At 36.7% G+C, this 14,258-nt stretch overlaps 1 protein-coding gene across 2 annotated transcripts in view; it reads left to right on the top strand.

Annotated features, from left to right (window-relative positions):
• LOC139984612 (uncharacterized) overlaps window positions 1-9,997 on the top strand; it is a 50,584-nt gene extending 40,587 nt beyond the window's left edge. For both annotated transcript variants that reach the window (XM_071998559.1, XM_071998560.1), the window contains exons 4-7: window positions 165-307; window positions 1,846-1,971; window positions 5,243-5,488; window positions 6,234-9,997. In XM_071998559.1, the coding sequence (XP_071854660.1) occupies window positions 165-307; window positions 1,846-1,971; window positions 5,243-5,488; window positions 6,234-6,590 (872 nt within the window). In that variant the 3' untranslated portion in view covers window positions 6,591-9,997. The remainder of the gene's footprint in view (window positions 1-164; window positions 308-1,845; window positions 1,972-5,242; window positions 5,489-6,233) is intronic.
• The last annotated feature ends 4,261 nt before the right edge of the window (window positions 9,998-14,258 follow it).

Here is a 14,258-nt window from a genome sequence, read left to right as displayed (position 1 = left end):
GTGTAATCCCCGGAGAAGGGACCAATAGTCCACGTCGGATATGCTACTTTTATTTTATTTTTCTTTCCATTCTTTTGTTGTATTTTTTCCTCGCCGAATTACTAAATAGTATTTTTTTTTTTGCTGTTGTTATTATTGTTATTATTTTGATTTCATGTCGACAGGACGAGAGTGTGTAAACTGTGGAGCAATATCTACTCCCCTGTGGCGTCGAGATGGAACAGGTCATTATCTTTGTAATGCTTGTGGACTGTACCATAAAATGAATGGGTACAATCGACCTCTCCTGAAACCACAGAGAAGAATGGTATGAAGTACACTTTATACTTTCTATGTACAATATCTTGATCAGAATTTGTTTATTTGTTTGAACATGTATATATATATATATATATATATATATATATATATATATATACATGTGTGTGTGTGTATCTATCTATGTATCTATTTTTGCGTCACCATGTAGTCAATTTGTTTTAAAAAGTAAAGACACTATAGCAGAAAATAAAGTTATAGGAAGTGTTGGTTTATATACGATGCAAATGTCAAATGGTCTATTTTCGAATTTCTTATTATTTTTTTAGTCCTTCCATCCTTGCTTCCTTCAAGTTTACATCCTTCTCGTGCTTCTTATCAAGAGGAAGATCACTGTTGGTTGTAAACAACTCTCTCATTTTTTTGCTCCTCTGTTCAAAAGAATGATTAAATTGGTTGAGTGGCGGGATCAAAACCTTCAAGTTCTTTGTAATTTCCATCCGTGCTGGTAACTCTATAAATTCGAATAAATCTTTGAGCCGTATGTTTGAGCTGGTCCAGTGCAGATGCCAGTGCAATTTTATAAGGACCGCCATTGAGGACAAAAAAAAAAACCCAGAAAGAAATAAAAAAGAAAAAGCAGAAGAAGACGAAGCGATTCGTTTTTATCACGGACCACGTCAAAAGGCATGAAATCAACGCTTGCCTTATCTATGAGATGACAGTTGTGATACATGGTTGCTCTCGAATCAAATTATAAAGAATTGGTGGAAGACATTTTTATAAATAGAAATCGAGAGAGAGAAAGACCGAAAGAAAAGGAAACAGAAAGTTGAAGGGGGGAGAAAAACGTTAAGGCACAAAAATTGAAGAGAGAAGGGGGGAAATTAGTCTGAAAGAGGAAAGTCGCGTTTAAGACCGTCACCATAAATTTCACCTTTTGTGTACGTACGTTGTTGTAGCAATTGTTGGTTGGTATATATTGATTGTCACTTTGGGCAGACGGAAGGTTTATTAGGGAATTCATCAAGCTGAAGGTTTATTAGGGAATTCATTTTAGCCGAAAGGAACTAACCGTCCCTCTTATCTCTTCTTAATATGATGGTACTTTCTTATCAGGGATATAAACTGGCTAGATTTACTAGAGATTCTCTGCGTAATGGATTACAAAACGTATAGTCACTATTAGCTGTGATGTTTGAACATAAAGAAAAGAGACAGAACAGAGCAGACGATATTCATTTGTTCACTTTTTTACCGCGCCATAATAAATATTTGAAGGGACAAAAGAGGGAGAAAAATGAAGAAAAAAAAGAAAACAAGGGGCAATTTCTGGTCAAAAATAAATATATATGCATGTGGGAAGAGTAGCATATTTATATTTTCTTGACCGATTATAGAAAGTAGCGGAACAAATGATAGGCAAATTAAAATCCTGAAAGAAACAGAAAGAAAAATCATAAAAAGATAAGATAAGTTTTATGAAATAATGAAAAACAAAATGGAAGATTTGGTTGGAAATATTGAAAGGGATGAAATAACTTTATTCATTCTATTGTTAAAATTTCTTTCCAATTTTGTCTACAGTCTGGTTCGAGAAGAGAGGGTATAACCTGTGCTAACTGCCATACCAGTACTACAACATTGTGGAGACGTAATAAGGAAGGCGAGCCAGTATGCAACGCGTGCGGTCTCTATTATAAGTTACACAGCGTGAGTATATACATATACTGAGTACATAAATATAAACAGGATACTCAATATATAACTATATTCTCTACTACATACATGTACATCCATGCATAGTATACCGTTTGACCTGTTGTATATAGGTTTTGTGCTTATGTTTCTCGTGTCGTGGAACGCCGAAAGTATAACTTGATCATCATACAGAGGAAGAGATATTTGCCAACAAAACGTGTTAAAATTAACACGTTATTGGTTACCACCAGTAATTAAAAGTTAAAAATCACTAATAGGCTATATACTGTAGACGTTCAACTGCTACTGCTGCAGAAATGAACATTTAATTGTTCACCTTCAACGCATTATAAATCTTGAGGAAATCAAGCGCGATAAAAGCGCACTTCGGGTGACGTTTAACTATTGTGTTGAACGAAGTAGGATTATCTTTGTCTTCTCATCTCCCCCCCCCCCTATCCCCACTCTGCAAGTCAAAATCATATTCCGTGTAAATTGTGTAGAAATCAGTAAAAAATCGTTTCCATTTGTGAGCCTAAAACGGTCATTGGTTACACTGAGCACAATTCTTATTATCATATTTCAAAGTTTTCTTATAATTATCAGAAACTTTGGGGAATGAACTGCAACTTGGACTCAACATGCCGATCATATGATACTCAGAAGTAACAATGTACATATACAACACTATCAGACACACACACACAATTTGATATAGGCTAGTAACAGACTGGCGAGTGTCACTTCTGTCGGCACACAGTACACAAAACGGGAAACATAAAAGGGCATAGCGCCATCTGATTGGACGTCTCTGGCAGCATCCTGATACCCAGGTCCTGCCAACATTCCCCCACCACCGCCAAAACAATATGAAGGAATAAAAAACAAAAACATAAGTCCTATAAAGATATTCTAAACTTTTGAAATGTCATTAGCCGGTCTCTCTGGCGGCAAGCTATAAGTATATATTATGTATCGATCCAAAAATTTGACGCGATAACAACTTGACAATACTATCGCGATTAAATTGACGCAATTGTTTCTGTTAAGGAGCCGCGTGTGCTACCCCTGGGTCAACAGGTTAATTACCACCATTCCGTTCCCCATCTATCACTGTTGACTTCGTTTCTCGCTCAACCTTTTCGAGTCACAGTTTGAAACAATAAATTCGCTTTGACATGAGAATTAGCTGATAGAATAAACTATACGTGAGCCTATGTTTTCCTTTCATTATGGTACCATACTTACCAATAGTTAAATGGCGACCTCATGTCGTCGTTCCTATCCGTTAGTTTACTAGAATGAGACAGGCTGATAAAAGTTATTTTCCATCATGAAGAAATCCTATGTAATTTCTTTAAATGTAGCTATGTTTGGTGTTTGTGTAGGGTCAAAGGTCATGAGTTACGTCTCTAATTTTAGCCTGATAAGTACTACTAAGTAGTTTTTTTTTCATTGGTTGGAATGATTATCTCGTGAGGTTGTAAACCTCGAAAATATTCTCAGACACGGAGGAATGCTAAATTAGAGAATAAAATTTATCTCACTCGTGATAAAACAAAAATACCCTGAACCAGAGGCTGTAATTGAAATGTAGTTGAACTTCGATTAGGACCGACTAATAGATATTTGACTTTCTACATATATGCGATATATTTATTTCAAAGAAAACTATATTTTTTCAACTTATTGCTGTTTCTGTGCTACCAAAGAATATATTTTCACCCGTTCGGATCTGTCGGTTCCCCCTCCTATCCACTCTCCACTCCGTAAATTATTGTAGTTACCTCCACCCCCTCCCCCACCTCCCCAACACACACACAAACACAAGCCACTTTCTCTCTTATATATTCAATAAACATAAGGTCTATATTTTGTCTAAGAATGTAGTTAGGATTTACAATTTTATAGAGTGATGGGGGTATATCCACTGTGAAAACCACTTCGAGTGAACAATTCCGTTCAGGATATAAAACATTTGGTTAAAACAAAAAAGAGCGTAATTGGGCAAAGGGCGGCCATTTCGGTAACTTTTCAATAAACAAACTGTTGAACCTAGTAACCCTACGTGTCAACGTGAAAATATGGGTCGCGCGTGAGTGTATGTGAGTTAACCACACTCAGAGAACCATTAATTATACAAAGAACAGAGTCTGTCCGACTATATCGCGACACGGGGGCATGCATAGGGGCAGATAGGGTCACAACTGAGAACAAAGGTGTCTCCTTTGCGAGTGAAAGAAAGATCACATCCAATGACTAATAGGGCAATTTGCGCTTAAGTGTGTTTTGATTGATTCGAAAGGAAACTTACTACCTTTTTACCTCTATTTGTATTCCAAAAAGTGAATAAGTGAAAAAGAAAAATAAGAAGAATGGCTAACATTACAAGTAGTAAACTTGCAGACATAGCGTCTGTGACGCGTATCACGTGGTGTGGTTTGTGATAATTCAATATGAGTGACAAAATGAGACGGAATAGAGTTTAATAACGTCGATCAAAAAATGAAAAGAAAAGGGGAGAATCTACTAGAAACTTGAAACTACAAAAATGTAAACCTAGACATACATTAAGCACATGCCACCACAACCTTCATCTTCGTAGATAACTAGAAATGTCTTTGCTAGATTATATAATTTCAACTTAATCGCAGAAATGAGGGACGGGGGTGGGGTGGGGGGGGAGAGAGGGTAGGGGAGGGGAGGGGTTAGAGGAAGGTTTTTTCTTGCTACGCGGCAAACTTTTGGTCGAGCACAAAACTTACGGATAAGAAAATCAAATAGAAACTCCGTATTTGTTGTGATCAAGTTTGCGTGCAATGTTACGGTACATAATTATACTAAGTGTGTTACATTATACTCAGAATTATTAAACTTAGTATAACTATATTTTACTGAGTATTAATTATACTTAATATACTAAGACTGTTAATGGTGTAATGCACTAATCATCATAACTCGGAGATGCTTTCGCGTAATAATACTAAGCTTGTAACGGGAACTGTGAGCAACAATTAGACTTCAATAAGCACTCGTAGCAATTTTGGCATTGAAAAGAGCTTCAGATCAAATTCTGATGCTGTATCATGGAAACCTATAACTAAGTGGAATGTAAGCTCGACTTATGAAATGCCTCAACTTTCTGTAAATCGATTTTGACATAACTCATTTATTTATTGTATTTATTTATTGTTTTAATTGCTTTCTTGATTACAGTTTTAATTTATTGTGTGCATGTTTTTGGTTAATATATAATTTTTTTGTTTTTTTTTTGCGCTTATAGGTCAATCGACCGTTAGCTATGAAGAAAGACGGGATTCAAACTCGGAAGCGTAAACCCAAGAAGCAAACACAACAACAACAGACACCAACCAGCCAATCAGCAAACGAACATAGTAATAGCTCGACTGGGATTGGTCAAAACAACGGTACCAGTAGCCAATCACGAGGGAGCGGGAAATCATCTGTAAAACAGGAGAGTCAACCTTCACCATTGCAAACCTCATCTAGTTACAGTACGCCAATTAAGGTAATGAAATCAAACTTTTGTGCATTTTCTGACATAACAAGAGATCACGGCATCTATATATCTATATATGTAGATAAAATGCAAAACAAACAGTCAAACAAATTATTATAAAATAGAAGCAAACTTGTACCAAAATTGTTAAACAGTGTCACAAATCTTGGTTTTACGGAAAAACAATTAGCTATAGGCCTTTAACTTCAGTGATATTCTGTTTGCAGTGCAATATATTTGCATTATATTTTGGCTAGAAATTTAATCATATCCGTACTTTAAAGGCATTGAAGTCTCGCCCCAAACCGCGTGCCGCCCTCTGAAAAAAAGTTAACTTTCCGTTGATTGCAAGTGAAGTTTTTTTCTTGTCGCTACAAAATGCAGACAGTAATGAAACGTGATACCTTGTTATCTTTTATCTAGACCTGAGATGTCCATCGCTGCTATATGTACACGGTGTTGTGGTTATTGACCGTAGCTGTATGTATTGACTGTACACTAGTGTTTATTTACCGACGGTAGCAAGCTGTGTGTGTATTTTCTGAGATCGATGGTGGTGTCTAACATTTAGACTGTTACACCTCATTTGAAACTAGGTCAGATTACCGGCATGAGACGTTTCTTTGTGCGCGAGTCTTCACACCCTTTAAATTAAACATGATTCACGATTCAGTCTTACACAAAAAAAACTAACATCAAATCATATCAATAAAACAAAATGTATAATAATATGATTTGTATTCCCTCTTTCTAGACCGAATACAAGTATATGAATTTGGCGAGTAGTCTCTCACCAGTCGCTTCTAATCTCGGCGCTTACATCTTACCGAGCCAATCCAGTATCGATGCCCAGGACCACGCGGCTATGCAATCAAGGTTACTCATGTCGGCATCCAATGGCAACTCCAACCCATTAAATCTGGCCCATCACCACCATCACCACCACCACCACCAACAACAGCAACAGGTACCATCTAGTCACAGTCCAGTCGGTATGCAACCCAATGGCAACGACAGCAGCGCCTCACATGCCGCCCTCTATGGGACTTCTCCTCCAGGATCAACAGTCACCATGGAAACCAACGTTGGTCAAGACGTATCGTCGGAATAAGTATGTCCCGTCAGCTGTATAAAATGGAGAAATTTGGTTGTCATGGCAACAATATTCTTTTTGTATGGTCCACCGCGGTTTGGGAGAAAAAAATTGGTACTTTTTTCAAAGTCTTCTCGGAATATGAACGCGGCGTGAGACGGGGAAAGTTTGAAAGTTACGGTGAAAGTTTGGTTGGAAGAGCAAAAGGGTAACTTCAGTCGGACCGTCGAGAAAAACGAAAAAAAAAAAATATTGAATTTTGAATTTGTTCTATGCACATAATGCAGACACTTTTGTAAAGTGTTGTCGTCTTCTTATGGTTGGCTTTCTGTTTTTTTTTCTCTATATTTTTTTCGTTTGTTTTCTCTTTTGTTTCCTTTTTGTGGTTGTTTTCTATATGGACGTACATGAGGAAGTACAGCGGTTTCCATTCCTGTCCGAAAAGGAACTGTTAGTTATCTTATAAAGCAGTTAACAAGATCATTTTCTCGGGATAGGACCTAAATTTGCATCAAGTCATTCTGTGATAAGAGTAATAGTTACAAACCGTGTGTGTTAGCTATTCTAGATACCGTATGCGCTGTTAAAGTGGGAAGTCGGTCCACGTAAGGACCCTGGTGTGTAAGTCCACGTTAAACTACGCAGTATTAATGTCCACATAAAACTGTTTCAATCTATATATGTTTTGGGCAAAACGGAACTTAAAACAAATTCACATTTACCTTATCTGCACTCACGAAAGATTCTTCGATTTCACAAAGTTTCATTCCTACGAAGCAACACATTTGTCTCTTAACAAAACGAAATTATCAAAGAACTCGTTAGGATGGCTTTTTATGTTTTGGCAATCTGCAAAGACCTGAGATAGGCCTACACAGTTTTTTGTTGCATTAAAAACACAGTAGGCCTATAGGTAGTGTATGTTAGGCTTAGTGTTGAGTATAGAAATGATTTTGGTAGCGACGAATCCCACAATAACACACACACATACACACGCAGTGGTTGTTCAGAAGACCGAATAAGTTGTTATACTTCTTTCTCCAAATCATTCGATAAATTAGAGTTGCAAGAGGCGAAAAAAAAGAATCTCGAAATTGTCTTTCAAAACAGCTCATCAAACTCATAATTTTAGGAAGCTCATGTTTACTTCAATATTTTTTTCCTTTGTTGGTTTTCCCTTTGTGTTGTTTTTCCGCTTAGGCCTATAGGTTTTATTTCTCTTCCATTTTGGTGCTTATTTGATCTTTTCCATGAGAAATGAAAAATATATATAGAAGAAACGTTTGGGGGTGGTGGGGGGGTGGGGGCGACATACAAAATAACTGTACATTAGTAAAACCAGTGATGTACCCTATATGACTCGTTTCGTGTTATCAGGTAATGACATTATAATGAGATGCAAAATGTCAAAGGGGGCTGGAGTGGCAAGTGGATCGCGTTGGTTGGTTTTCTTTCCCAGTCTCAATCTGGGGCGACTGTTCTTCCGAAAAAAAGTATATATGTTGTCCTTTTTTTTCGGCAAATCTGCAGAGGAACATGATGTCCAATTTTCAAATAGTATTAGAATTACAGTATTTGTCTAATTTTCCTTTGTTTTGTACGTGACAACCGAATAGTTATTATTTCATATTACTTTTCGAGAAAGGAACTGAAAAGAAAAGATAATTATTTTTCGCTATTTAACGAACTAAATTCAACGTCAGCATTTTTATTTCCTCCTTCAAAATGGTTTTGTCTTCATATTTTGTCTTCATATATTATCTTTTGTTTGTTTTATGCAAATTATTTTGTTTGCTTTCAACATACGATTAAAGAGTACAAACGTTGATTGATGTCAATTCGTGAGAATAAACACCCCCATAGCAGCATGAATTTTGTGTATGTATTAAATTTCTAAAAAAAAAAATATGGACAATTATTCCAGGTTTTGCGTGGTTTCCCCAAATAGAAACATGATCAAGCAAGAAAATGTCAAATCGACTTTAAAACAATGACGTAATACAGAAAGAATTCCTTGGATGGCTATACAACAACAATCGGTAAAGTTTGGTATTATGTGACTATATTTGGGATATATTTTTCAGCATATTAGCTAGGTAATCGGCATCTTTGTTACGTATTAATCTTAAGTCTCTCATGTTTGTCTGTTTTTTTTTTCTTTTTTTGAGCCCAATGAACATTTTTTTTTGCTTTTGGTTTCATTGAATGTTACTGAGCAAATTAGACAACGACATAGCCGGTATTTTATTTTCTCTGAGTCGGGTATTTTGCATGCTTTATGAATATTCATAATAATTATTTATAGATTTCACAACATACATTTCACGGTCTTTTATTATTGTACAATTTTAGGGTTAAAAAGCAGTGTTTAATTATCACTTTTTACCATTATTAATATTAATGTATTATTATAAATATGATTATTGTTTATTTCGATAGATAAAGGACACGTTGGAGTTATAAGGTGATTGTTTAGTTATTGTGATCAGTATCTTTCAAGTAAATAGAATAACAAACGTTTAGATTATTTGTTATTTTTTTTAATGTTATAAAAATTACGTGTGCAATGATTTGTTTTTTCTTGCCATAAGTGGATGCAAGCCTTCGACGTCAATTCCGTATCTCTGACGTCACTTCCGTCTCTTTGACATAAGAAAGTGTCAGCTTTTTCCCCCTCCCCCCCCCCCTTATTTTTAATGCAAGATGGTAGGAGGAGAGCAAAGTAGATATCATAAACTTACAGCCATTCGAACGAAATAGATTGGATTTATGTTTTAAGCTAATGCAAGGATTTTAAGTAATCTGTTGGTTCGATTTCACTTTTCAACACGCATTTTATTTTTAAAGCTACTTTTTGGGTCATATTTGATAAAGGTTCCTCCAATAATTGGAATATGAAATATTAAAGCAATGTAGTATAATTTCAGAATACAGTCTGTGCTGTACGAGTACAATATCATCATGGGTACGAGTACAATGCACTAAGTTCAATGGCGAGTACTGGTCAGGAGACTGTCATGTGTAAGGGTCAAAGCTTTGACCCCGGAGCCAGGTGGGGTGTAGCCCCCCCTACCTCTCTCTCTCTGTTCTCGTCGGGCCTGACTTTATCTCATATAATTTTGTTTATATCGTTATGTTATATGTAACGCTAAGATGAATATTTATATCTAAATTGAATATGCATTGTATAACCTAATCTGCATATATGAATATTAAGTGGCTACTATCTTCAAGTGATTATGCAAAACAAAAAAAAAACATCTGATGCAATCTGTTTTGGAGGGAAGAAAGAAAAACTTGATAAAAATGTTTACTTTCATATTTACAAAAATCATATTTGGCTGTTAAATCTATGCTTTTCGTGACCATCTATTTTTAAACTCCTTTTTCAAAAAGAGTAAGTAAACATCTGTCGCTAAAACTTGGTCTGACAAAGTTCTATTTTCATCTGAAAGGGTTCCGATTGTTTTAATATGGAGTTTTGGTAACTTTTCTTCAGCGCAGCTTGAGTATATCTTACCAATAAAAGTTCGAAATTTGGGGTTACTGGGGAAATATTAAAAGTGTTTTTTTTATTATCATTTCTTTACTACTCTCTTTTTCTATAGGTAAATTAATTTACCGTCGCCTATCATTTGATTAATAACTGCATGCAAGTTTAAGTTAAAGGGGCATTCCGGTGGCAGACTATGAAACACTTATCTTGACGGGGAAATATTCCACCCTGTTAGTCTGTTAGTCGAAACCGCCCGTCTTAATATATTGTCCCTATCTTGAGATATGATTGGATGAAGTCAATCCATTATGATTGGCTAAACTTTCCCTTATCACAGGATGTGGGTCAAATTAGATGGTATATGTGATGTAATCAGGGTGGATACTAGACGCTTTCCAAACATTTTGCTTAGGCCATTATTATCTTCTTGATGATTTATCCTCGGAATTTGATACATTTTGAATCTTTGCATAGCTGATAATGTTCTCAGTATTAAGAATTATACTGTTGCCAGATGCAATCACAAAATATCATCAAATTTGACAATTTCGTATCTTTACGATACAAAAATGGGGAAACGGCTTACACTTATAGATGCGGATATTAAGTGATCTAATCCAGTCACCGGTATAACCCTTTAAATTTGACGGCACGTGAAAAATGTGAAAAGGATGTCGTTAAAGTAAATTTAAAGAACAAACATTCGTTCGAAGTAAGCGGGGTATTTTTCTTTTGGAAAACTTCGTCAACCCTTAAAAACTACCGCACGGTGGCGTTTACAGACAAAATTGTAAATGACTGTATTAATGGGGCAATGTAGAAAATTTAGATGTCAAGTATGTCCATGCATCGAATGTACAGATACAAAAACAATTATGGCATGGTGTAATTATTAATAATTTTACTCTCTTTTCTTTTCTTGATTTTCTTTCGTTCTTGATTTTTTTCCCTTGCTTGTTTCATTGATGGTCTACAATAAATATGTCAGAAATACAATAAAAAATCATTAAAACTTTTAATTTATTTATTTATTTATCTTTGTTTAGACGTAACGTCGGAATAGGTGAGGGATGCAATGAACAATGGATTTTGGAAGGGATGATTTTCCCAATAGAGGGCGCCGTTTCTAATAGACGCCAGAGCCGTATATTTATATACATACGGCTCTGATAGACGCGAAGAAGGTGGCTTGAACAGGCGCGTATCCAGGATTTTCTAACCCGGGGGGCGCAAATTACTATCTAAGCGGAGCGCCACCATCAGTTGGCGCGGAGCGTACAAGAAAATTTCTGGTTTTGATACCCCCAGATCACCGGAAATGGCACTTCTCGGGCTTGAAAATGAGCAACCAGATGTACACTTTTGCCTGAGAACCAAGTATTTCCCAAAAGTTTTTTTTTCCATCCATAACCTTTTTGAAGATTGTCACCAGTCACACATCATGTTCGACCTGATTGCATGTCCTATGGATCATTGCTTTTGTAGGTTATTCTACGTCACGGCCCACAATATCCGAAAGCCCCACTTTTCAAGGTTTTAAGCCCATTACTTGTTGAGAATTTGAAAATTCACTTTTCTCGTGAATAAAATCACTTCAAAACATACCCATAACGTTGCACAAAATTCAATCTATAAACAACCAATATAGAAAAACCTCCTTGAACCCCTAACAGACAGGTGAAAATTGAACGAGTAGAGGAAAGTATTATGAAGAATGTTGGTGATGAAATTTTGGAAAATTCCGACACAGTTAATTTATTGGTGTAGAAATATTGCAACCTCTTATAATGGCTTTTACAAAACTTGGTTGAAGGAACAGAAATATAGCAGATATTTCCGATATCAGGTATATCGAAACCGAAGACTTCACTCATAGGCGTAGGTCCCGTAGGAGGCGGGGGCTGCAGCCCCCCCCCCAATTGCTTTCCCATTTTTTTCGGGCACCTACTGAAAGAAAAATAAATAGCAATGAATAGCTTAAAATGATCTCCTTGGTAAAAGAGAGTTTTGACATAAATGGATCTGTATGGTTTTTCTCCATCTACATAAGACATTTGGTTGTTTACATTAGCATCCGGCGGTATACTGTGGAACTTTGACGGACCGTGCGGTACACGATGCCATACAATGTAATGAGCGATCTTGCCTATATGATATTGGCATCGATGTGTTGAATGCGCGCTTCTTGCGCGAAAAATTTTGGGTTTTTTTCGGGCAAGCCATTACAGCCCCCAAATCCAATCTGGCTCCTACGCCTTTGACTACACACATTGACAGTTTTTGAGGCTGTTCATCGTGGAACATGCATCTTCAATGCTCATTGATATGATGTTATATCTGCTCTTTGCTTTACAAATTCGAACAGGCGTGTAGCGAGTAATTGCCAAGGGAGGGCGAAGCCTGTAGGCAAACCATCTAAGCGAAGCGCCACCATGAGTTGGCGCGAAGCGTACAAGAAAAATTTTGGCCGAAAATGCCTCCCAGATCGCTGGAAATGAGTCCTTCCCAGGCCTTGTAAGTTGCATCTAAGCATTGTCTATTTTGAAATTACTAGCGATGTCATAAAGAAAATTTGGGGGGGGGCGGTCGCCCCCTTCCCGAAATGCGTTATGTTCCCCGACGACTCGGTCGAGTTCAAGTACATTAGTGAGAGAGGAAAAACGGAAACGTCAAAAATGGAGTTGTCGGGGTAAGGGGTAGGGTGAGGCGCACACCCCCTCCGTAATCCTTGATCTGTCACTGGCTACCCTGTGTATATAATAGGGATCTTTCTCTTCCCGAGGTCTTGGCTATCTTCTACTCCCTCCTTTTCTCCTTTTTCTCTCTTTTTTTTCTTTTTCTTTTCCCTTCCTTCCTCTCCTCCTTTTCTTTTTTCCCCTCCTTTTCCCTTTTTTCTTCTCTTTTTTTTCTCTCCTCTTTTCCTTACCCGGGGGCGCGCGCCCCCAACGCCCCCCCTGGATACGCACCTGTTGAAATATCACTTGTACCATAAAAAAGAAAAAGAAAAAGATGACTGCATAATGAATTGCATAAATAAGGACCATAGAAATTTCGGTCTAGCAAGTTCACTTACCATATATCAAAGAAGACTACAATCTGTGAAAATAGTTGAAATTTGGAGAAAAATAACAGTTTGGAGAGAAAAAGTTGAAATTTCCAACCTCCTTATCTCGGCCACAGTATTCATGGGGAATATACCCAAATGCCCTCGGTTTTCTGCTTCCTCGTCTTGTGTTAGCTTCCTACGCAACTACTAAAGCATTTTGGTCATTCCGTTTTTTTTTTTATGGGGGAGCACTACATGAAGCCTACATTGATCACTAACTTAAAGTGCTTCCTAACTTTAAAGAATAGTCCAGGTCAAAATTTATTTTTGATATGTTTAAGAGGAACATAATCTTACATTCTGGTGAAGTCTGCATTCAATTGCTATGTACCGTTTTTGAGATATTGACAGTTACAGTTGCCACCTTTCGTACCAAAAGTGAACTTGGAGCAAACAGGTGTGACGATATTGTTGCACATTGATAAATAATGTTTTGTATTTCTTCATAATGTACGTCTAATGTTTTACTCACCAGTTGGATACATCCATAATGTGAAGGTAGGTTACCATACTTTATAATCTTCACATCCCCTTTAAACAAACTCTTTCCAAGTTCAAATCAATTGACTGCAAAATGAAGAAACAACAAAACATTATTTGTCGTGTGTAATTATGAGATCACACCTGTTTGCTTCAAGTTCACTTTTGATAGAATATCAGATAACTTAACTGTCAATATCTCAAGAATTATTGTCTGCTGTTAGTGGTTGCTGCTATTGTCTGCTAGCTTCCGTCAGACCAATACTTTGCTATATGAATATATACAGTATTTATGCAAAAATATACATGTAACTTGTTAGTAAGTTTCGTCATTTCAAGGTTCAGCAAAACTATAAGATCTGAGGACAGCTCGTTCACTCTCAAACATGTACATAGTAAGGACCAATCTGACTAACTCGGCCACATTTAAAAATTTCTTAAGGCATAAATGAGTTAAAATGACCGATGAATGCACACAATTATGTTACGTATTAAGACTTCCTCCTAAATTAAAATTGATTGTAACGTCTATGAAGTTTATTGGTGCGAGAGTCTGTTGATTTAGTGGTGGAAATAGGAAAAGGGAAGATTGTTGGCGAGTTAG

Source organism: Apostichopus japonicus, chromosome 17, assembly GCF_037975245.1.
Source record: "Apostichopus japonicus isolate 1M-3 chromosome 17, ASM3797524v1, whole genome shotgun sequence".
NCBI classification, from domain to species: Eukaryota; Metazoa; Echinodermata; class Holothuroidea; order Aspidochirotida; family Stichopodidae; genus Apostichopus; species Apostichopus japonicus.
Note: the sequence above shows the minus strand (reverse complement) of the source record. Positions and strands in the feature narration are given on the sequence as shown.